The sequence below is a fragment of the Somniosus microcephalus genome, chromosome 15 (assembly GCF_052327205.1).
Source record: "Somniosus microcephalus isolate GS21.2 chromosome 15, FLI_Smic_1.0, whole genome shotgun sequence".
NCBI lineage: Eukaryota > Metazoa > Chordata > Chondrichthyes > Squaliformes > Somniosidae > Somniosus > Somniosus microcephalus.
The window spans coordinates 88,529,129-88,554,210 of NC_141001.1; the positions used below are offsets into that span (position 1 = coordinate 88,529,129).

At 42.1% G+C, this 25,082-nt stretch overlaps 1 protein-coding gene across 6 annotated transcripts in view; it reads left to right on the forward strand.

Annotated features, from left to right (window-relative positions):
• ckap5 (cytoskeleton associated protein 5) overlaps positions 1 to 23,340 on the forward strand; it is a 147,198-nt gene extending 123,858 nt beyond the window's left edge. For 2 of the 6 annotated variants that reach the window (XM_086008097.1, XM_086008100.1), the window contains 8 exons: positions 3,555 to 3,633; positions 3,743 to 3,931; positions 10,462 to 10,599; positions 13,081 to 13,164; positions 14,100 to 14,270; positions 15,909 to 16,074; positions 20,029 to 20,186; positions 22,199 to 23,340. In XM_086008097.1, the coding sequence (XP_085864223.1) occupies positions 3,555 to 3,633; positions 3,743 to 3,931; positions 10,462 to 10,599; positions 13,081 to 13,164; positions 14,100 to 14,270; positions 15,909 to 16,074; positions 20,029 to 20,186; positions 22,199 to 22,432 (1,219 nt within the window). In that variant the 3' untranslated portion in view covers positions 22,433 to 23,340. The remainder of the gene's footprint in view (positions 1 to 3,554; positions 3,634 to 3,742; positions 3,932 to 10,461; positions 10,600 to 13,080; positions 13,165 to 14,099; positions 14,271 to 15,908; positions 16,075 to 20,028; positions 20,187 to 22,198) is intronic. The other 4 variants (XM_086008101.1, XM_086008102.1, XM_086008098.1 and 1 more) reach the window with 3 other exon arrangements.
• The last annotated feature ends 1,742 nt before the right edge of the window (positions 23,341 to 25,082 follow it).

Here is a 25,082-nt window from a genome sequence, read left to right on the forward strand (position 1 = left end):
TTAAAAGCTTTACTGAAGTCCATGTAGACTACATCAGCTGCACTACCCTCATCCACACACCTAGTCGCCCCCATTCAAAATTCAATCAAATTGGTCCGACATGATCTCCCTCTGACAAAGCCATACTGACTATCCCTGATTAATCCCTGCCTCTCCAAGTGGAGATTAATTCTGTCCCTCAATTTTTTCCAATAATTTCCCTACCACTGATGTTAAGCTCGCTGGCCTGTAATTCCCTGGTTTATCCCTACTACCCTTCTTGAACAATGGTACTACGTTAGCTGTTCTCCAGTCCTCTGGCACCTCCCCTGTGGCAGGAGAGGTTCTGAAAATTTGTGTCAGAGCCCCTGCAATCTCCTCCCTTGCCTCACACAGGAGCCTGGGATACATCCCGTCAGGGCCTGGGGATTTATCCACTTTCAAGCCCGCTAAAACCGCTAGTACCCCCTCCCTCTTGATACTAATTTGTTCAAGTATATCCGAATCCCCCTGCCTGATTTCTATGCCCACATCGTCCTTCTCCATAGTGAACACAGATGCAAAATATTCATTTAAAACCTCACCTACATCTTCCAGCTTGACACACAGATTGCCACGTTGGTCCCTAATGGGCCCTACTCTTTCCCTGGTTATCCTCTTGCCCTTAATATACTTAGAAAATACCGTGGGATTTTCCTTTATTTTGCCCGCCAGTGTTTTTTCATGCCCCCTCTTCGCTCTCCTAATTTCTTTAAGTACCCCTCTGCACTTTCTATACTCCTAGGGCTTCCACTGTTTTTAGTCCTTTGTATCTGCCAAAAGCCTCCCTTTTTTTCCTAATCCATTCTTGTATATCCCTGGACATCCAGGGTTCCCTGGGTTTGTTGGTCCCACCCTTGACCTTTACAGGAGCATGTTGGTGTTGTACTCTCTTTCCTTTCTGAAACACTCCCACTGCTCTGATGTGGATTTTCCTACAAGTAGCTGATCCCAGTCCACTTTGGCCAGATCCTGCCTTATATTAAAATCAGCCTTCCCCCAATTTAAAACCTTTACTTCCGGTCCATCTTTGTCCTTTTCCATGACTACCTTAAATCTCTCCGAATTATGGTCACCATCACTAAAATGCTCTCCTACTGACACTTCTACCACTTGCCCGGCTACATTCCCTAGAATTAGGTCCAGTACCGCCCCCTCTCTTGTAGGACTTTCTACATGTTGGCTCAAAAAGCTCTCCTGGATGCACTTTAAGAATTCCGCACCTTCTAAGCCTTTCACACTCTGACTATCCCAGTTAATATTGGGGAAGTTGAAATCCTCTACTATTATTACCCTATTATTTCTACACTTCTCTGAGATTTGCCTGCATATCTGTTCCTCTATCTCCCCCTGACTGTTTGGGGGCCAATAGTACACTCCCAGCAAAGTGCTTGCCCCCTTTTTGTTTTTAAGTTCTATCCATATGGCCTCATTAGAGGAACCTGCTAAGATATCATCCCTCCTTACAGCAGTAATTGACTCCTTGATTAATATTGCAACACCCCCCTCTGTCTCGCCTGAAGATTCTATACCCTGGAATATTGAGCTGCCAGTCCTGCCCCTCCCTCAACCATATCTCTGTGATAGCAACAATATCATACTCCCATGTGTTCACCAACACCTTCAATTCACCTGCCTTACTCGCAAGACTCCTTGCATTAAAATAAATGCCATCCAGCCTTGCCATACTCCCTTGTGCCGTTACATATTTGCTCCGCCTTCCAGGCTGACTTGTTTTTTCCTCTCTCTTTGGCTGTGCATCACCCCCTACTATAGCTCCACTCTCTATCCCATCCCCCTGCCAGGTTAGTTTAACTCCCCCCCAACAGTACTAGCAAACCTCCCCGCAAGGATGTTGGTCCCATTCCGGTTCAGGTGCAACCCATCCGACTTGTACAGGTCCCACCTTCCCCAGAAGCTGACCCAGTGATCCAGGAAACTAAAGCCCTCCCTCCTGCACCAACTCTTTAGCCACGCATTCATCTGCTCTATCCTCCTAGTCCTATACTCACTACCATGTGGCACCGGGAGTAATCCAGAGATTACAACCTTTGAGGTCCTGCTTTTTAATCTGCTACCTAGCTCCCTAAATTCTTGTTGCAGGACCTCATCCCTCTTTCTACCCATGTCGTTGGTACCAAGATGAACCACGACCTCTGACTGTTCACCCTCCCCCTTCAGAATGCCCTGCAGCCGTTCAGTGACATCCTTGACCCTGGCACCAGGGAGGCAACATACTATCCTGGAGTCATGTCTGCGGCCACAGAAACGTCTATCTGTTCCCCTTACGATAGAATCCTCTATCACTATTGCTCTCCCACTCTCTTTCCTCCCCTCCTGTGCAGCTGAGCCAATCGTAGTGCCACGAACTTGGCTCTTGCTGCATTCTCCTGAGAAACTATCTTCCCCCATCAGCATCCAAAACGGAAAATCTGTCCGAGAGGGAGATGGACCCAGGGGACTCCTGCACTACCTTCCTAGTTCTTTTACTCTGTCTGGCAGTCACCTGTTTCCTGTCTGCCTGTGCACTCTTTACCTGCGGTGTGACCACCTCGTTAAATGCGCGATGCATGAAGATCTCAGCTTTGTGGATGCTCCACAATGACTCCAGCCGCAGCTCCAGCTCCGAAACACGGATTTCGAGTAGTTGCAGCTGGAGACACTTCCTGCACATGTGTTCGCCCTGGACACCTAAAGTGTCCCTGACTTCCCACATAGCACAGGAGGAGCACTCCCCGCAGCCGAACTGCCCTGCCATGTCCTACCCTTAATTTAAAGGAAGTAAATTAATGAATATTAAATACACTAGGGACATTGCTTCCCTTTAAACACTACTTACTCTAAACTAGAGACCTTGCTTTGACTGGACTGTAGAAATACTCACCAGGTCCTACTTGCCATTCCGCTCCTTCCCTGGTTATGTCGTCACTTTAGCGGTTTCGCAGTTGTGGTTGTTTGACTGCTCCCGCTCTCTGACTCTTTCCTTGGTGTAAAGTAAGAACCAATTTCCAACTCTCAGCACTCTGTTTAAACCGCACTCATTCTTATTTTGGAATTGAAATCTCTCTGCAAAGCTCCCTACCCTTTATCATCCATATCTGGCATATTGTTTGAGGAGCAATGATGACGATTGCTATGCTGTTCTACTTTATTGGGTAAATAGAAATGAATAATCAAGGAAGTCTAACTTGCACGTGGAAAAACTGGACGGTCATTTACTTGTGCCAAGGTTTGAAAGGGAAGAAACAATCCACTCATTTTGGAAACATTGATGACTTCTATGATGGGGGCAACTAAATGATAGAGCACCCTAATAATTAATGTAACATTTGTTGGAGGCAGGAGAAAGAAGGGTAAACCATTGAAGCATGGCTGTCCATTCAGATACTTTGTGGTTTTTTTAAAATAAGATCACATTTGTGTTTTTAAAAAAAAATAAGATCACATTTTTGCTATGTGCATTAAATAAATTTTTGAATTTACTGGAGTTTTGTGCATGATCATGCAGACTTTTAAAAGAAAACTTTCCTTTGCAGTTCCTTGATTGTGCTTCTACAGGATAGTCTTCTGGCTACAACAAATAACTCTCCAAAGTTTTCAGAGCTAGTTCTGAAGGTAATATGTTCTATTGGGTAACATCTTTCAAACATAAATTTGAACTGTTTTTGCTTTTAAAATTCTATACTTTCAAATTGGTTGAGTTCTGCCCGTTACATTTTTACAGTGTTTGTGGCGCATGATACGCCTTCTCCCGAATAATGTGAACATTATCAATGTTGACCGAATACTTTTGGACATTCACAACTTCATGCGAGTTTTCCCAAAGGAGAGATTAAAACAGATGAAGAGTGATCTTCCCATGAGAACACAGAAGACGTTGCTACATACGCTTTGCAAGTTATTGGGATCGAAGGTTTGCTGACTGATTCACTATTTACTGTTTAATGAAGTGATGCAGTTGCTGATCTCTCACAATATAGAGGTCATGTATTGCCTAGAGGTTTCCTGACATGCAAGCTAGAGTCTCTTTAGTTGTATGACTTACCATGGGTAAGATGGTGAGAAAATCAGACAAGGGAATCCTATTTGATTTCAGTTGGAGATGATGTGAACTTTCCTGCTTGTATATCATTTTCAGTTTTTAGAATGGACAGATATGTTATGTGGTTCAGTGTAGACCGGTTCGTTGAGTTTTTTTTCCTATAAATAGTCATTAAGGTAGCTTGAAGACTAACCGTACAGCAGCATTAGACACCACCACCTGGAGAAAGAGGAAAAAACACTCCCTCACTTGTAATGGATATGCTATTTTCACAGTTGAAGTCTCCCCTTGCCCATGGAATGAGACTTTTTTAAAGTATAGTTTGTGCATCGAGAAATGGGTTTCAACAATTTTAAAAGCTGAAATTGAGCTGCTTTAGTCTTCAATTTGTTAGCTAACGAGAGCGTGCTCTTGTTATTCCGAGTAGTTTGTTGTGACTAGACAATTAAATATTAACGCGAAGCACAGAATAACCAGATTTAGACGTGCACAAAATTCTATGGCGGTCAGTTACCTAAATCAGGGTAATGTGTTTTCCAGAAATGTGGGACAGTGCAGAGTTGAGTATCTGAGTGTAGACCTAATTTATTTTCTGTCTCTAAGCAGAAATATAATTATATCCACAACTGGGCTTTTTAAAACAACAACTTGTATTGATATAGCGCCTTTTAATGTAGTAAAACGCCCCAAGGGGTTTCACTGGAGCATTGTGAAACAAAATTTGACAGCTAGCAATATAAAGAAATATTAGGACATAGGATTAAAAAGTTGGTCAAAGAAAGACTTGCATTTATATAGTGCCTTTCATGACGACCGGATGTCTCAAAGTACTTTACAGCCAATGAAGTACTTCTGAAGTGGAGTCACTGTTGTAATGCGGGAAACGTAACAGCCAATTTGCGCACAGCAAGCTCCCACAAACAGCAGTGTGATAATGACCAGATAATCTATGTTTGGTGGTTGAGGGATAAGTATTGGCCAGGACACCGGGGATAACTTCCCTGCTCTTCGAAATAGTGCCATGGGATCTTTTACGTCCACCTGCGAGAGCAGACGGGTCCTCGGTTTAACGTCTCATCCAAAAGATGGCACCTTCGACAGTGCAGCACTCCCTCAGCACTGCACTGGAGTGTCAGCCTAGATTGTTGTGCTCAAGTCCCTGGAGTGGGACTTGAACCCACAACCTTCTGACTCGGAGGCGAGTGTGCTACCAACTGAGCCACAGCTGACAGAGGTAGGTTATAAGGAACATCTTAAAGGAAGAGGGAGGGGGTTTAGGGAGGGAATTCCAGATGTTGGGGCCCAGGCAGCTGAAGGCACGGCTGCCAGTGGTGGGGCGATTAAAATTAGGGATGCGCAAGTGGCCAGAATTGAAGAGCGCAGAGATAGAGAGGGCCAAGTCCATGGAGGGATTTTAAAATAATGATGAGAATTTTTTAAATAAGGTGTTGCTAGACCAGGAACCAATGTAGGTTAGCGAGCACAGGGGCGATGGGTGAATGGGTGCGAGTTAGGATACGGGCAGCAGAGTTTGGGATGAGCTCAAGTGTATGGAGGGTGGAAGATGGGAGGCGGGCCAGGAGAGCGTTGGAATAATCAAGTCTGGAGGTAACAAAGGCATGAATGAGGGTTTCAACAGCAAATGAGCTGAGGCAGGTGATGTTGGAGGTGGAAGTAGGTGGTCTTGGCGATGGAGTGGACATATGGTCGGAAGGTCATCTCGGGGTCATATACGACACCAAGGTTGCAACTGGTCTGGTTCAGTCTCAGATTGTGGATAGGGACTGAAGACGATGGCTTCCGTCTTCCCAATATTTAGCTGGAGGAAATTTTTGCTCGTCTGATGAGTAGTGATAAATCGGAAGCAGTGGAGGGGTCGAGAGAGGTGGTGGTGGAGTAGAGCTGGGTGTTGTCAGCGTACATGTGGAGCGTGTTTTTGGATGATGTCGCCGCAGTGACTATCTCCAAGAAGCAAGAGTCTAACCACTGCCTCTTGACATTCAACAGCATTACCATCGCTGAATTCCCTCACCATCAATACCCTGGGGGGTAATCATTGACCAGAAACTTAACTGGACCAGCCACATCAATACTGTGGTGACAAGAGCAGGTCAGAGGCTGGGTATTCTGTAGCGAGTGTCTCACCTCCTTACTCCCAAAGCCTTTCCACCATCTACAAGGCACAAGTAAGGAGTGTAATGGAATACTCTTCACTTGCCTGGATGAGTGCAGCTCCAACAACACTCCAGAAGCTTGACCATCCAGGACAAAGCAGCCCGCTTGATTGGCAACCCATCCACCACTTTATACATTCACTCCCTCCACCACTGGCGTACCGTGGCTGCAGTGCGTACCATCTACAAGATGCACTGCAGCAACTCGCCAAGGCTTCTTCAGCAGCACCTCCCAAACCCACGACCTCTACCACCTAGAAGCACAAGGGCAGCAGGCGCATGGGAACACCTTCACCTGCAAGTTCCCCTCCAAGTTACACACCATCCTGACTTGGAAATATATTGCTGTTCCTAGCTGGGTCAAAATCCTGGCACTCACTCCCTAACAGCACTGTGGGTGTACCTTCACCACACAGACTACAGTGGTTTAAGGCGGCAGGCCTTCACCACCACCTTCTCGATGGCAATTAAGGATGGACAATACGCCCACATCTCATGAACCAATATTTATTTAAAAAAACTGCAGCATGTAGATGAGAAATAGGAAAGGGCCAAGGGTTGCTCCTTGGGGGACTCCAGAGGTCAGAGAGGGAAGAAAAGTCATTTTCGGTGATTTTTTTTCTGGTTATGACTGGGTAGATAAGAATGGAAGCAGGCAAAGGCAGTCCCTCCCAGTTGGATGACGGAGGAGAGGTGTTGGAGGATGGTGTGGTCAACCGTGTCAAAGACTGCAGACAGGTAGAGAAGGATGAAGAGGGATAATTTACTACTGTCAGTCACATAGGATGTAATTTGTAATTTTGGTAATGGCTGCTGTGATTTTTTAACGAGTGGAGAATGCCACAACTCCAGTTATTTACTGCTTATATCTGGCAGACCTATTTCAGTTATTTAGGTGTAGCAAATGATCTTTTGCTGTGAGTAAGCCCCTTTTTTTTACTTCACCTGTCAGTGATGCGTTCATCTGTCGTGATGAATGTAAAAGTCCCTGCTCCCCAGGAGTGGAAAATCCAAAAGGTTAGATATCTTGCTGATGGATCTTGAGGTACTGGGTGGTGTACTGGATTTGTATATTGTCATTTCACTTCTGGAAGTCATATTTTGATGCTGCTTGGACTGATGGTATGAAAATCAAGTAGCTGGAAGGGTCCTATATGCAATGGATTTAAAATATCTTAACATAGTAGATGTAGGTCTTTAGCACAAGCTGTCCATAATTTGGCACTAAACTGACAATCTCAGTCAAAATGTAAGACTATTGGTGTGTGTGGGGCATCTGAGTTTATAGGGAATAACACCAGTGTAAACTGAAATAGGAGCTACATTTCAGGAAGGCATAATTTCACTGCGATTGGATGTGTAAGAGTCATGAAAGTTTAAGAAAGAAAATACTTTAAAATATTGGTTAAATAGTATAATAGTTAATTTACCTGACTGACATTATATTGAGAAACCCCCTATTTTCTTGCTCCAGTAGTATAGTCCGAGATACCCCCTTTATTCTTGCTACAATGGTACAGTCCTTAAGATTGTCACATGGTATCCAGCCATTTTACAGTCTAAGCCACGAGGCTGGAGAGAAGGTAAAAGGCTTTTGAGAGCTGGAGCAATACAGTTTTTGACCGTGTTCGTTTATACGTGTTTTGCTTTGTAATTCTGTTTGTAAGGTGTTATAGTAAACAGTTTAAAAGACAAAGCTACGTTTGGGAACGTTTTATTTCGACACGCGTCTACTCGTTGTTAAAAGCCTCAAAGCCTGGTGGCTGCATGTTTGGAAACTAAGAAGCGCCACTACAGGATGCTTCATATTGCTTTTTCAATGCAGGGTACTGGATTCTGGCTCATTCCTAGTTCCTAGAACTGACAATTAAGTTGCAACAAAACCCCTAAACAACTTTGTGGGATTTGTGATGCACACTTAGCTTGGATTGCTGATCAACTAACAGGCTGCAGTGTGTTGAGATGGAGGCAGGCATGTGGAACATAGTGTGATTGCAAACTCTGCTGTTCTTGTGTCTTTGCCTTCAAATGTAGCATCCATTCTTCAGGGACTGTGAACTTAGGCACATATCATCATGCAAACTGGCCAGAGCCAAATTTTCTTTAAGTCTGACATGTTGAAAATGTGTTTTTTTGATCTGCTGGCATGGAGCTGCCATGTCAAGGACGACAGCTGGGCTGGGATATAATGGTATTTTGTAGAGTTTGACTTTGGCGAGGTCAAGGAAAATTCTGCATAATCTTGCTCCAAGATGTGTTGGGTAGTGTGACTTGTACGTGGACTGTGGAGGAATGAGATTTCCTGTGCCATAATTTGTTGTGCACTTGTAGGGGGTGGCGTGTGCCCAGTCATCTCTGGCCCTGACTGTCTCTGAGCGGTTCGAATCGCTCCCACACCTCTGGGTTCCAGACACTGGACTTGTGTACAGGCGACGATACAGAAAATAGAGTAGACAAGTGGTTTTGGTGCAAGAAAACCGCAATTTTTATTAAAAGGCACAATAAAACACAATCTTGAGAATTACAGGCATATAAAAACAATACACTTATTTGGGAACGGGGAACACACGGCACATCGAGGGAACGGGGAACACATTAAAATCCCCTTACCCTTATCCCACCCCCAATACCTAACTAGATTAAGCTACGAAGGGCCAGGAATTCATGCTCGCCAATTCGAAACCTGTTGATTTAACTGGTCGTGGTTTTGGGGTTCACTCTTGTTGTCCTTTGGGGTCCGTTGTCGTCACGTGGTCACAGGGCGCGGCGATGGAGTTTGTGCAAAGCTCCCTCCTTTTCCTCCGTTAACGTCTTCGTTGGGTACTTTGTCGCGATGGGTCATCGTCTTCTGGCGGTTTGGTCGCCAACGATTTTATTACGGTTGGGGGCTCGGTTGGCAGTCTATATTGTCAATATGATTTTACTACCCATGCTTCGAATGCCAGCTTATTCATCAAACGCCAGCTTATAACTAGGCCGTTTGTCCCCCACCGCGTCTTTCCGCTGCCCTTCTCTGCCTTTATCGGTTTTACCGTTTTTCTCGTCTTGTCTGCCCGTTCGTGGCCCCGTATGTCCTGTGCGTACCCTATTCGGTTTCGTTCTCCTCCCCATGTTTGGCCCCCGGTGTTGTAATGGGCGTCCTCGGTGTCGGGAGCGAGTAAGAGGCGAGAGAGAGAGCGTGGTGGGCCTACAATTATACCCGGTTCTTCACCCCTTATCTGTGCGCCAAATCAGGTCAGTTCTTTGTCTAACTTTTGGCGGGCTCGTCTAAAATGATTACAGTCATTTACTTTAACGACTTCTGGGGCGGTTGTCTCCTTGTTTAATGGCTTCGATATCCTGGCTGTTATTTATGAAACTTAATCGGGTTTTCCTGGCTCGGTGGCCATGTTGATCTGTTACCGATTTATGTATGCAGAAACTTAATGGCCTCAAGATTAGGCCCATTCTGACTTGATCTGTTCCAAGATGAAGAATGCATATTCTGTGTTTACCTAGCTGTCTGGCTTTACAAAGTCTTTCACAGATCCATGCATGTTAGGTTTCGTTTCAGGGCCTGCCTTTTGCAGGGCCTTGCTTTTAAAATCCTGTTGGTTTTGGTCACGAGGTTTCAGAAGCCATTTTGGGTACCCTTTTTAATAACTTGTCCATACAGGGTCCCTTTATCCATAACTTTTGGGGAATGTGGGAATTTTGAGAACCCTACACACTTTTATAGTTGCCATTTGATCTGAACTCCAGGGCATAGCACCACTTTGTGTAAGGAATGAATGCATTACTTGCAGCTGAAAAGTTTCTTAAAAGGAAACATTCCAGTGTGTATCATTTATCTCCAATATAACCTTCATTCAGAGCAAGACTATGCCTAAAAGTGAAGAATTTCCTTTCTTAAACTGGTTAACCTTTTTGTGATGTAATGGTTCTGGCACTAAAATCAGACTTCTTTTGTTAATTTCTTTTCAATCCTACTGAAGGAAAGGATTATGGTGCTAACAGTCCCTCTGGACAGGTGCTGAGAATTCAAAAATCGGCACTGTTGATGCATTCTCATTGTGCGGGCAATATTTATTAGAATGAACAAGATAAAGGAAGGATTTGGACACTTCATATTTAGTATTACAATTTGAAAAGATTATGCAACACTTGTATTAGTGTGGGTAGAATTGGGAACTGGCAAGTTAAAATTATGCACAATGTTTAACATGTCTCAAATATTCTTTATTCCAGATTATGGATCATCTGACGCTGATTGAGAACAAGAATGAATCTGAGCTTGAGGCTTACCTGCGACGTGCCACTAAACAGTCAATGCCTTTGTCAGGTGGAAAGATTGATTCGGAAACAGAAAAGGGTGGTTCTACAATAGTATGTATCAAACTGGGAATAGGTAAAATTTGAGCAATTAAAACTTGATTATTGTGAATCTTAGTTTTTAAGGCAATTGAATTTAATTCTGCTCTTTGAATGTGTAAGAAGAATACTATAGCTGTATTGTAGAATATTTTAATTCTTCCTCCTTCATTCACCTGCTGAGCACATATTGGAGTTGCTGTTATCTTGGGGGTGGGCGAGGGGTAGAAGGAAAGTCATGGAATTGTCTAAGAAATTCATAGCTTTCCTTTGCCATTTTGGCCGGGTGATATTACCTCATTCTATTATGCAAGGCCTTGTTCTTAAAATTGCCTTCTCTTCTTTCCCTCTCCCTCTCTCTCTCTCTCTCTCTCCTTCCCCCCCCCCCCCCCCCTCTTCTGACCATGGTCTTAACTATTGAAGATTTGCACAAATTAATTATGGACAGATGATAAAGATTAGTTTTGTAATATATTTTTGGATTTTGTTTGGATGCAATGCTCTGAAAGTTTTGGCAACATTTCATGAGGGGGTGGGGGGAAGGGGGTGTATGTATCTTGTGGTTCTCTTGAAAGCGTACAAGTGTCAAATGGGGCAGCGTTTCCAGATCTGGAATTTTGACTTTGTTCCCTAAGGTCTTCAACTTTTGAGGACCTGGGAAAGATTGTTAAAAGTGGAATTGAGACACTGAATTCAAGACCGTGTATTGGAGCTTGGGAGGAATAAAGGGAAAGTTCAAAGAGCGGTGACCACAGTAGTGTTGACTAAAACTAGGTTTATAATGGTTGTGTTCAGAAGTTAGTGTGTGGTTTTGCATAAGCAAATCTTTGAATGTAGGAACAGGAGTAGGCCATTCAGCCCCTCAAGCCAGTTCTGCCATTCAATTAGATCATGGCTGATCTGTACTTCAACTCCATTTACCTGCCTTGGTTCCATATCCCTTAATATCCTTGACTAACAAAATCTGAAATTGTTGAACTCAATGAGTCTGGAAGGCTGTAAAGTGCCTAATCAAAAGATGAGGTGCTGTTCCTCAAGCTTCATTTGAACAGTGTAGGAGGCCAAGGATGGAAAGGTCGGACTGGGAGTGGAGCGGAGATTTAAAATGGCAAGCGACCGGAAGCTCAGGGTCACGCTTGTGGACTGAATGGTGGTGTTCAAAGCGATCACCCAATCTGCACTTGCTCTCCCCAATGTAGAGGAGACTGCATCGTGAGCAGCGAATACAGTATACTAAATTGAAAGAAGTATAAGTAAATCGCTGTTTCACCTGGAAAGAGTGTTTGGGGCCCTGGACGGTGGGAAGTTAGGAGATGAAAGGGCAGGTGTTGCATCTCCTGCGCTTGCATGGGAAGGTGCCATGGGAAGGGGAGCCTGGCTAAACTTGTTACATTGAGTAACTTCTCCTTTGACTCCTCTCGCTTGTTCCAAATAAAAGGTGTCGGTATGGGTGCCTGTATCAGCCAATTGTTAAGATACTTGAATAATTTCCTGTGTAGGTGTGTGTGTCTCAATCTTTGGGGGAGCCCTGGTTTTCAGTGGTTTCCCAAAGAATTAAGAAAAATGTGGAGATCAGGAAAATGTTAGTTTTGATCATTTATCTGTGCTGGGTTAGTTGATTTCAACCATTGTGCTGTGGTTAACCTCTGCGCCCATGTTAGGGAAAATCGTTCAGGGTTCCAACCTCGTCTGGCACCATGCCTTTGTGGAGAACATCAGCTTTGGCTCTAATGCTCTTTCTTTCTCTTCTCCCAACTCTAAATAGTTGATTTCCTGCCCATCCCTACTGCTAAGCATCACATGAAAATTGGCCACTTGGATGAGTTTCCAGTGTGCTTGACATCCCACGGAACTTCAGGAGCGTATATAATCGGGGTGGGGGGGTGGGTGCAGGAGGAAGCAAACCATATGTGCACAATGCCCTTGTAGAACATATTCTTTGATGTAGTTTACATTTTCAGAATGAGCTTTTTGCAAAGTGAGGAAATATTAACTGACCAAAATAGCAGCATAACACTGGAAACAATTTGCTGTTCACCCATAACCTGGGAAGATTTTACTATCAAGAAATTTGTAAAGGTTGAACTTTCAGAATAAGGAAGATGTATCTACCTATAGGTAATACAACATTCCCCAACAGTTCAGAACTTCAGTTGCATACATCTATAACACGGTCCTTTTTTATTTTCTAATTCATTGATGAAAGGAACTGTTGAGCAGTGAATAATGCTCAAATTTTAACCAATAACTATACTAATAGAACTTCAGTTTATAAAATCTAATTGATAAGCAAATATCAAGCAACTGATCTGTAGAATGCAGAACAAAATGACCCTTGGAATTGAGAGGGTATCCATTTCTGCAGAATTAATTTTATATGGTAAATTCCACAACTACTGAATCCTAAATTCCAAGTGCAACACACGTACTTAGAATTTAGATTTTTAAAAAGTAATGTTCTATGGTCAGTGTTGTAACTTCATATATTTCTTGTAGGAAGATAAAGAATCAAAAGCAAAGATAAGTGAAACCTTGGCAGAAATATTCAAGAAAATTGGATCCAAAGAAAACACAAGGGAGGCAAGTTTGAATTTTTTTGAATGTTCAAAAAAAATCCATAGATTTATTTCTTAATGCTGTAGTTAGTCTTCACATGCCACGGGCTTGAGTCGTGAAAGAAGTCTTTGACACTGCTGAAATGTTTCAGGACAAATCTGTGCTTCTGACTGCCATCTTTTGGTCCTTGCCAACTTTGTCCAAGATGAGCACTGATTAGTCAGAACTTGAAAATCGAAGAAGAGATTGAAGGATGAATTGTCCTTTGTTGTGCCTGGGCAGTACTTAGTTCCAAGACTGAGCCAGAAGGAAAGAAGGGCAGAGAGATGGTATTTCCTGGGGCTTCCCAAAGTATGTTGTTGGGCCAGCATTACAATGGAATTGAGGCAGGCTGGAGAGTTTCTAGCCCCCTGTTTCATTTTCCTCCTGTATGATTCTTAGGTGCCCTAATAGAGGGGCACATTAAAAAAAAATGGTTTTGCAGCTTATACTGAGTCCTCCACAGGTTGTAAGGTTTGTGGGGGGGCAGGAATCTGAAGATCAAATGCAGGGTTGTCCTGCTCTGGCACTACCAGGCACCTATCCTTTCCCCAGCCTCTAATATGCTCCAATTGGAGCCTCTGAGGAAAATCTATCCTAGATGCTGCCCTTTGGGACTGAAATGCAACTTATTTTGCTTAGGGAGAGCCAGCCTTTGGGTTTTGCATCTCATCATTGATGGGTCTTTAATCCCATTTTAAGGTGAACTTTACCTACTTTAGCATATGCTGCCCTGTTGAACTTTATTCCCCTGGCAATCACAATCTTAGGTGAAACACTTGGTGTCATGCATGATGTGGGTGGCTGCTTAACCCATGCAATGGGATGTCTGCTCAGGTGTAATGTCTTTTGGCCATGTATGCACCCAAGTCAAATCTGGCAGAATGTCAACTTTTTTAATGTTCATTTGTGTCTTGCAGTCAACCAGGCAGATGTTAATGGAGCCTGACAGCAGTTTAATTTTTTTTGGTTCATGTTTTGAAGCCTTCAGAAATGACCAGGCATTGTTGGATAGCATTAGCAGATGTCTTGGTGACCTGCCTGCACCCTCCGAATACTATGAAGAAAAATTTAATGTCCCCATTGGGATGGTACCAAAAAACCTACACCACATATTTATGGTCTATAGTTCTGCTATGTTGTCTGAAGTGTGTTTAATGACCATTGTAGAACTGGGTAATTGCAAGAGAGGTTTGTGGTATGTGGTGATAATGCTGAAATAATAATGAAGGTACAAGCTTTTCAGGTCCTTTACTTAAGTCACAACATCCCTGATTCATTTCAAGGAAACTACATATTACTGTCTTCTAACTCGCTGCGTTACAAGCTCTCAAAATGCACTTTGCATGCACTAAGAGTTTAATGTGCCATTTACACTGAATGTGAGCTGGCTGCAAAAATTTGGAAAATGAATAAGTGCCTATTATCTTGAGGAAATGGAAATTCTGGCTCCTTGTGTAGAAAAGCTTATGAATGTATGGCTTTTGAGAGTATAACTTTTTTAATGGGTGCAGATGCCTGCTACAAAATATTTCTAATGTGGTTTGTTGCCTTGAAATATCAAACCTGGTAAGTGAAGGCAACTTTAACTAGAAGTAGGACTTTATTATGAACCAGCTTTTAATAACGCTTGTAAAAAAATTATCTGACCAAATCTACATAGTATTCGATAATATTTACAGTACAGAAACAGGCCATTCGGCCCAACAGTCCACACAGGCCTCCCCCCCCCCCCCCCCCATGCTGCTTTATCTAACCCCATCGACTAATTCTTCTATTCCTTTCGCCCTCTTGTGTTTAGCTAGCTTCCCGTTAAATGCATCTGTGCTAGTCGCCTCAGCTACTCCTTGTGGGAACGAGTTCCACATTCTAACCACTCTGGATAAAAATGTTTTCCTGAATTTCCTATTGGATTTATTAATGGCTATCATATTTTTGGTGTCTAGTTCTGGTCTCCCTACAAGTGGCAACATCTTCTCTACATCTACCCTATCAAACCCGTTCATAATCTTAATGATCTCTATCAGGTCACCCCTCATCTTTTTTTCGAGAGAAAAGAAAGAGTCCCACCCTGTTCAATCTTTCCGGATAGGTATAACCTTTCAGTTCTGGTATCATCATAGGAAATCTTTTTGCACCTTCACCAGTGTTGTCCTTTTTTATAATTGAGACCAGAATTATTCACAGTACTCAAGTGTGGTCTAACGCAGGTTCTATACAAGTTTAACAAAACTTCTTTGTTTTCAATTTGTTCATTTAGAAATGAACCACTATGCTTTGTTTGCTTTTTTTATGGCCTTATTAACCTGTGTTGCTACTTTCAGTGATTTGTGTATCTGTACCCCCAGATCCCCCTGCTCCTCTACCCCATTTAGACACTTAATTTCCATGGTGTAGGTGGCCTCTTTATTCTTCCTACCAAAATGTACCACCTCACACTTGTCTATATTGAAGCTCATTTGGCAATTACACCCCTATTCTGCAAGTTTATTAATGTCTTCCTGTACTTTGTCACAGGTTCTCTATTAACTATACCCCCCAATTTGAGGTCATCTGCAAATTTTGAAATTCTACTTCCGATTGCAGAGTCCAGTTTATGTAAATAAGTACACAACAGTGGTCCCATCACTGATCTTTGTGGAACATCACTTCCCACCTTTGCCAGTCTGAGCAACTACCTTTAATCCTATCTCTACTGCAGAGCTAACATTGTTCCTCTCTCTGCACAGGGGTTAGCGGAGCTTTATGAGTACAGAAAGAAGTATTCAGATGCGGACATCGAGCCATTCTTGAGGAAATCTTCTCAGTTCTTTCAGAATTACATTGAAAGAGGTCTGCGGCTTGTGGAAAATGAGAGAGAAGGGAAAGGAAGGATATCTTCGTCGTCCAGTTCTGGTAGGACTAATGATTGAATGCAGTAAAAATTTGTGTTCACTTATTAAACAAAGGAAGAAATTATTAAGTAGTCTGAGCAATCAATTTGTCACCTTAATGTTAATTAACTTGGCTCAAACTTTGACATTCCTTCACTTAATTTTTTAAAAATGTGCATCTGTGAAACAGGTTATGGTCCTGTAGTTTTTCAAGTCAGGATTCAGATTTCATATTCTAGCCTACTTTTTGGCTGGTTAGTAACTAAACTTTAAAATCTCTATCTGGCTGCCACCTTTGTGAATTTTTGTGGAGGAAGGGTTGATTAAGGCAGATGTTACTCAATAAAGTCCCTCATTTATTAGAGAAAAGAAAGATCTTTTAAGCTTATTACTGTACAATTGTAGTATAACACAAATGTTCCATGCTCCAAATTCAAATTTTGGGACCTTTCACTATAATCACAACTTCTAAGTCTTGAACATTGAATTGGGAATTTTAAAAGCTGATGATCAAATGGTGAATGCATGCACTAATTACTACAAACATTAACTTTTTTAACTTCAAGGATTACTTCTTGGCGTCATCTCTTAGGATTTTTGAATGGCAAGCTCTGTCATGTATACTATATATCCACCCATCCAGCTAAGTCTGTTTCTGTTGCCTTGTGGATAAGTCAATTTTATGCATATATAATACTCGGTTTAACATTTAAATGCAATTGATCACTGCAATTCTGTACTGACTGCTGTTTGGGTGGAAGAGGAGGAGGGTTCCAGAAAAGCAGAAGATCATGTGGGCAATGGTAAATGAATCTGATTTAGTTTCATGCCACTCGAGCTGTGCATTTAAAAAAAAAAGAGCGAGCCCTGTTGATAGTAATTGGTCACTACATGTAACCCTTCAACCAGCTAATTAGAGGTCTCACCCCCGATAAGGGGAAAATCCTCGGGAAGCAATCAGTGGGTTGTTTTAATGCATCAGCTGGCTAATTTGAGCATCATTGGCAGAGGCCAGGGAACAGGTCAGTAGCCCTCTCCTGTAGTTAGTGCATGGCTGGTGAGATGTGAACAGGACAAGAGAAGAAACATAGAAACATAGAAGATAGGAGCAGGAGTAGGCCATTCGGCCCTTCGAGCCTGCTCCACCATTCAATGAGATCATGGCTGATCATCCAAATTCAGTACCCTGTCCCTGCCTTCTCCCCATATCCCTTGATCCCTTTAGCCTCAAGAAATATATCCAACTCTTTCTTGAATATATTTAATGAACTGGCCTCCACCGCCCTCTGTGGCAGAGAATTCCACAGGTTCACCACTCTCTGGGTGAAGAAATTCCTCCTCATTTCAGTCTTAAATGGCTTACCCCTTATCCCTAGACTATGACCCCTGGTTCTGGACTCCCAGGCCATCAGAAACATCCTTTCTGCATCTAGTCTGTCCAGACCTGACAGAATTTTATAGGTTTCGATGAGATCCCCTCTCAATCTTCTAAACTCCAGTGAGTATAAGCCCAACTGACACAATCTCTCCTCGTACGTCATTCCTGCCATCCCAGGTATCAGCCTGGTGAATCTTCACTGCACTCCCTCCATGGCAAGAACGTCCTTCCTCAGGTAAGGTGACCAAAACTGCACACAATACTCAAGGTGCAGTCTCACCAAGGCCCTGTACAACTGCGGCAAGACATCCTTGTTCTTGTACTTGAACCCTCTTGCTACGAAGGCCAACATACCATTTGCCTTCTTAACCGCCTGCTGCACCTGCATGCTTACCTTCAGCGACTGGTGCACAAGAACACCCAGGTCTCTTTGCACTTCCCCTTCTCCCAATCTATTGCCATTCAAATAATAATCTGCCTTCCTGTCATTGCCACCAAAGTGGATAACCTCACATTTATCCACATTATAGTGCATTTGCCATGTTTCTGCCCAATCACCCAACCTGTCCAAATCGTACTGGAGCTTCATGACATCCTCCTCACAGCATACCCTCCCACCCAGCTTTGTTTCGTCTGCAAATTTGGAGATATTACATCCAATTCCCTCATCCAGATCATTAATATATATTGTGAACAGCTGGGGTCCTAAGACCGATCCTTGTGGTACCTCACTAGTCACTGCCTGCCACTCGGAAAACGACCCGTTTATTCCAACTCTTTGCTTTCTGTCCGCCAACCAGTTCTCTATCCAAGTCAATACCTTGCCCCCAATCCCATGTGCCTTAATTTTGCACGCTAACCTCTTATGTGGGACCTTAACGAAAGCCTTCTGAAAGTCCAAATACACCACATCCAATGGTTCTTCCTTATCTATTTTACCAGTTACATCCTCAAAAAATTCCAGTAGATTAGTCAAGCATGATTTACTTTTTGTAAATCCATGTTGACTTTGTCCGATCCTGTCACTGCTTTCCAAGTGCTCTGCTATTACATCTTTTATAATGGACTCTAGCATTTTCCCCACTACCGATGTCAGGCTTACCGGTCTATAATTCCCCGCTTTTTCTCTGCCACCTTTTTTGAATAGTGGGGTAACATTAGCTAGCCTCCAATCCATGGGTACTGTTCCAGAGTCTATCGAGTTCTGGAAGATGACCAGCAATGCATCTACTATTTCTAGGGCCACTTCCTTAAGTACCCTGGGATGTAGATTATCAGGCCCTGGGGATTTATCAGCCTTCAGTCCCATCAATTTTCCTAACACCATTTCCCTACAAATACTGATTTCTTTCAGTTCCACCCTTTCATCAGACCCTATGTTCCACGGTATTTCTGGGAGGTTATTTGTGTCCTCCTTTGTGAAGACAGAACCAAAATATGTATTTAGTTGGTCTGCCATTTCTTTGCTCCCCATTATAAATTCCCCCGATTCTGACTGCAAGGGACCTACGCTTGACTTCACCAGTCTTTTTCTCTTTACATATCTATAAAAGCTTTTACAGTCAGTTTTTAATGTTCCCTGCAAGCTTACTCTCATATTCTATTTTCCCTTTCTTAATTAATCCCTTTGTCCTCCTTTGTTGAATCCTAAACTGCTCCCAATCCTCAGGATTATTGCTTTTTCTGGCCAATTTGTATGTCCTCTCCTTGGATCTTATGCTATCCCTAATTTCCCTTGTTAGCCACGGTTGAGTCACCTTTTTTGTTTTATTTTTATGCCAAACTGGGATGAACAACTTCTGTAGTTCATCCATTCGGTCTTTGAATGTTTGCCATTGCCTATCCACCGTCAACCCTTTTGAGTGCCATTCCCCAATCAATCCTACCCAACTCGCTCCTCAGACCATCGTTGTTTCCTTTATTTAAATTGAGGACCCTAGTTTCTGAGTCAACTACTTCATTCTCCATCTTAATGAAGAATTCGATCATATTATGATCGCTCCGACAAGGGGCCTCATACAACAAGATTGCTAATTAATCCTTTCTCGTTACATATTTAGAGGTAATACTTTCATCAGAGAAGTGTACATGCTTCCATTTAATATCTTGATATCTGCTCCCCTCTCTCAATCTCTGCCTCTCCCTCGATCTCTGCTCACTCTTCCTGCTCCCCCCCCTCCCCTCCTCACATTCGGGGGTCTTCATTCCCTTCTCCCAATTGAGATCTGTTTTTATCCCTAGTTCAGAGATGCACTCTCCTTGATGTTTGTTTGCCTGGTTTCAGCTGCTGTCTGAAGTTACTGCTACACTTCCCGACTCGTACTTCTGCCTTTCCAAGCTTTTGGCTTATTCACACTGGCGCGATTGAAACCCATCAGAAAATGGATTGGTGATGAGCTTACTAATTAGGAAGAGGCATTAAGGAGCAGAGCAGTAGCACTGTTGTCTTGCCTGCCAAATGCAGTAGTGCTCGAGGAGGGGTGGGGGGGAAGGGGGCGTGTTGGATTTCCAACCCATACCTTGAGAACGGACACGGTAGATTATCTCATTTTGTTTTGATCCTTGTTAACTTAATGGGTACTTGATTTATGTATTTAGCAGGGTTTTCATCACCTCCAGATGAGTTATCATATGTGGCAAGCTCCACTTCCATCCCTTCTGCAGGTAGTACTAATGGAGAAGAAGTCGGTCCAGCCGTTTACTTGGAAAGGTTAAAAATTCTGCGGCAACGTTGTGGCTTAGAAAATAATTCTAAGGTAATATGCATCTTTTTGACTAGCTTCTTCAGGTGTTTTACTATGTGTGTGTTGTAGAATGATCTATGAACAGTTGTTCTGGGACCTAATATTTTACCAATTTAGATTAGCACTGTGTGGAGCATGTAACGAATCTAATTCCAGTGCTTGATAAAACTCCCAACTTTTGCAGATCTTGTGAAGATCTTATAGATTGTATATTATGCTTCAATTATTATCCATCCTGTACTGTCATTGTAATAGTACCAGTATTCAGTTGAGCGTCACATGCTGTGGTATAAACATAAGTCATTTACTACTGTTCTGAGTTTTTTTTGGCTTATCAGCTCTTGCTGTCTAAGGATTGTAGAATTTTACAACATAAATAGGCATTTGGTCCATTTGAGTCTGTACTAGCAAACATCCTTGTGATTATGTATTTTTGATTTGTTCTTGATCACTTCCATCATTCTGTCTGTTATGCCATCTGAATCCCCTGTCCTTGTGTAGTTTAATTAGTACCCAAGAGCATGTTTCTCATGAACTGCCTAGTGCGTGCCCTATTTAAGTGCAGCCCATTGCTCCTGTACCAGGTCATTTTATTCCACCAAAAAATGTTATTGGCTAACTCTGTTTTGTTTCTCTTGTGCAAATAAAAGTAGATATAATCTCTTTCAATGCCATGATGGACATAGAGGAATGTTAAATGGCGAGAATAAGATGAGAGAAATGAGGAAAGAAGCTGAGCAACTGAAAGGGTGGAGGGGGGTGAAAGACACATGTAAAATAGTGAATGATATTAAGGAAGGGGGAAAAAGTAAAAACCACCTCAGATGCACCTCTTTTAGGTCTTTGCAGTGTTTGACAGAGGATACTACCCCAGGTGGTCCAGAAAGAATTGCCACCCACCCAGCAGGACATGCCTTGGTCCCTGCATTCTGCTCCAATCCAGCCATGCCCAACATGGGATAATCCAAGTAAATCCTTGTCAGTTCTTTAGGGGAGTCTGATGTATTGAAATTTCTCTGGCTTCTACAGACCCAGCTCAGCTGCATTAAATATTTAACTGTTGCCCAGTTAATGCTGCTGTTATAATCGCTGAATGAGACACCAGAAATGGCTAACTCAAACAGGAGGCGGCAGCTAATATGGGCACAGCTGTGTTGATGGCAATTAAGTTTTCCAGTTCTATAAGCAACTGCTTCAGAATTGTGAGCAATACTTTGCAGATTCCCACTGTCATAGGCAGAGTGGACATATCCTACAACCCTGAGATCCACTTCAGATCTCTTTGCTCTCTCCTTTTGATTTTGTTTTCTGGTTTTACTTGAATGACGATGTCTCCCAATGCATCCATTTGAGGGTATTATAAAAACCAATGAACAGCCTGAGACAGTGGCCGGGGAGGGGGGATTTATTGGGTTTATGGTGGGGGTTTCGATCTTCCCAATGTATAATAAACGCAGTATTTCGAACTTGGTGCATTTACACTATTTGCACCTTCGAACTCTAATAAGTTAGCTTATTTACTAATTAATAAATGTCCGGTAACCGGGATAAAAGTTCTTAATTTGTGGTAATAAGCCAATCGGAGACCAGTTGGTGACTGAGAACGGTAGACTGATTTACTCTTGCGCGCCCCCCCCCCCCCCCCAAAAAAAAATATTGCTATGTGATGTGTTTGGGGGAGAAGTAGCATGCGTTCTGGTAGTGACTTGTAGCGCAGCCTGATTTTTGGTGGTTGGGCGGGGGGAGAAGAATCAGGTGAATTCAAGCTCACATTTATGCTCCTCATCTTCCTCCCTCTGTTCTTTCCAGAGAGAGAGTTTCGTAAATCCAAATTTTAAACTGGCTAATGTGCGCGTAAGTTTTACTCCGTTTTGCTTTGGGGTTTATAGTAAAAATATAATTAGTTACACTTCCTCATCAAAAATGTAACTTGGTAGTTTAATGTTTCTATTTTCCTGTGTGTATTCCAATTAAATCTGAGTATGGCGCTGACGACCATCCTTTTCTCATCTATCTTGGTGCAGCATGAAGAAAGACAGCCTGCAACCTCACTTCTATCCAAACCAACAGTACCGACAGTTGCATCATCCTCTGAGCTGCTACACAATAAACTCACCCATCTTCGAGATTCACGAGAATACAACCAAGAACAGGAATCTCACCATCCACCAATGCAGACCAACAGTAACACGACCTCAGCAACTAATCTTGATGATCTGAAGAAAAGACTGGAACGAATAAAAAGCAGTCGCAAATAGATAGCCTGTGAATAGCGGTGCAATCATGAAGTTTCTTGAAATAGAAGGCCCCTTCATAACTGTTGGCCTCCTATTGACCTAGTATGTATAATTTTTTCTGTTTTATGTACAATACAGTGACTAACTATGTATTGTGACATAATTCATTCCTGTATATAGGCTTCTGGACTGCATTAACAACAAATACTAAGAACTGTTGTGCACTTGTGAACACTTTCAAACTGACACTTCTAGAACCAGTTAAACTTCTGTACTTCAGTTAGCTTCTCTAATGTTCTCTACTTACTTTCAAACTGAAGAACATCTGGGTAGTATCAGAGTAACTTGTTGGCTACTGTGTATTGCTCATTTCTCCATTTGAAACTTTAATTGCATCAGGTGATAAGATTGAGGCTCCAATAGCTTATTTCAGACCATGCTGCCTGTATTTTCGTTTTAACTAATGCAGCACCATCTATTAAATATTAAGAAAGTCTGTTATCTGACTAGCTCTGTCTGTTTAGTTCTTTTAGAAAGTTTAACTGTTGCTTGTTTTGTGTTTTTCCTCCCCTGTGATCAGCTCCACTTGAAATGTGTTGATTCTGTATGGAATCATGAAGCATGGCATGAGGTTATGAATATTTGAGTGTTTTTTTTAAATAAAGACAATTAAAAACAAAGATCTGTGTTACAATGTTAACCAAATTAAGCTGTATTTTAATTTAAAGAATTGTTAAAGCAATAACTTTTTCTTGTGGATAGTTGTAGCTTTTAAATTGGTACTTTTATAGCTAGGGCCCTGTGTAAGTCAAACTTTTTATAAATTTCATGGAAGGATCATGACCAGAAAGATTTCACAATTGGAAGACATTTTTCTCTCGGCACTGGGGAAGCATTACTAGAAACATAATAAATGATAAATATTTAAATCTGTTTGGGTTCCACTCATTGTTTTCCCACAAACCTGTTGAGATTTAATTTTCGGGGATTTGGGCCATTACTTTTGTGCAAGTCAATCAACTGATCACAATTCTACAAAGAATGGCAGAATCACAATCAACACTGTGAAGCCTCAATGCAACTAGGTAAGTTCATACAAATTTGTGCTTAAAAGATCAAATTTGTATTTTACAAGTGAGATTCATGTTTTTGATAACTTGTGTATCTGACTTACACTGGACCATACCTATAGCTACTAGCAATGTTTTAAAATGGGCATCTATAAATGGGCTTGGGAAGTTGATTTCCCAAAGAGCTTTGTATTTTGGAGTTTAAGGCATGTTATTTTTGAACTAGAACCTACTGGGATAGACAGACAGATCAATGGAAGCATGGAGACTTAAGTGGCCAGTGAAGACTACCTTCAGTACTTTTGTTGTAGGAGACAAACACTATGGTTGGATTTACTTTAATTTGCAGTACAGTTTGAATCTAATCAATCTGGATAATTACTGGTTGTGTATATTTTTATCCAGTTTTTTCTTGAGGTTGTGGAAGCACTTAAAATGGAATTCTTAAAGATTAAAAAAAAAAAATTCTTCTGTTCATCCACATCTCTCTCTGGCTTCTGGACATAGTACCCATTTTGTTCCTTGTTCTTGCTCTGTAGGGCATCACTCACTCATGCTTTTCCCCCACCCAATTCTCTCCGATCATGCCCACTACCTCTTCCTACCCCTTTTATTACAACGCATGCCTCTTTCCCTTTAAACTATCTGCGTCATCCCTGTTTCTTGCCTCCCCTTGCTCTGCTGTAACTTATCTCTCCATTCACTTTTTCCACGAGTAGGGAACTAGAGAAACTAGGGATGTTCTCCTTAGAGCAGAGAAGGTTAAGAGGAGATTTGAGAGGTGTTCAAAATCATGAAGGGTTTTGATAGAGTAAATAAGGAGCAGTTGTTTCCAGTGACAGAAGGGTCACTAACCAGAGGACACTGATTTAAGATAATTTGCAAAAGTTGACATGGGGGGGGGGGAGGAAATATGATCTGGAATGCACTGTCTGAAAGGGTGGTAGAAGCAGATTCAATAATAACTTTCAAAAGAGAATTGGATAAATACTTGAAAAGGAAAAATTTGCTGGGCCTATGGAGAGGAAAGTGGGACTAATTAGATAGTTCTTTCAAAGAACTGGCATAGGTATAATGGGCTGAATGGCTAGAGACAGCCAACTCTGCCCTTCCTGTCACTACCCTGAAACTTTGTTCTCTTAAAATTAACTAGAATGTGTAAAGAAACTGCCTGCCTATCTTCTCGCTGAGCTCTCACTTCCCTTTCTGTGCTCTCTTGTTAGAAATTAGAATCTCACAAGTGTAAGTGATTTGTGTTGACTTTTTCTGCATGTCAGCACAACACAAGTGATACTTAGTTGGCTTCAAGGCTCAACTTTGTAGTTACTCTTTAAAAATTGAAGTAAAATTAAATGATAGATGCACTCTTTCTGATTTGAAGTCTCTCAGCACAGTCATTTATCACAAAGGAAGAAATACTGGCATCGTAAATCCCCAAGTATCACTGTTTCCAAATAAGACTTTGACATCTGATACCGCAAAGGAAATCTCTGCTCCCAAGTTGCACAGAAAATTGAACAGGATTAAGAAACACAAGATTTGCTTTGTGTTCAACATCAGTATGATTTCAGGGAATATATTTTGGGGCCCTTCGGGTCCGA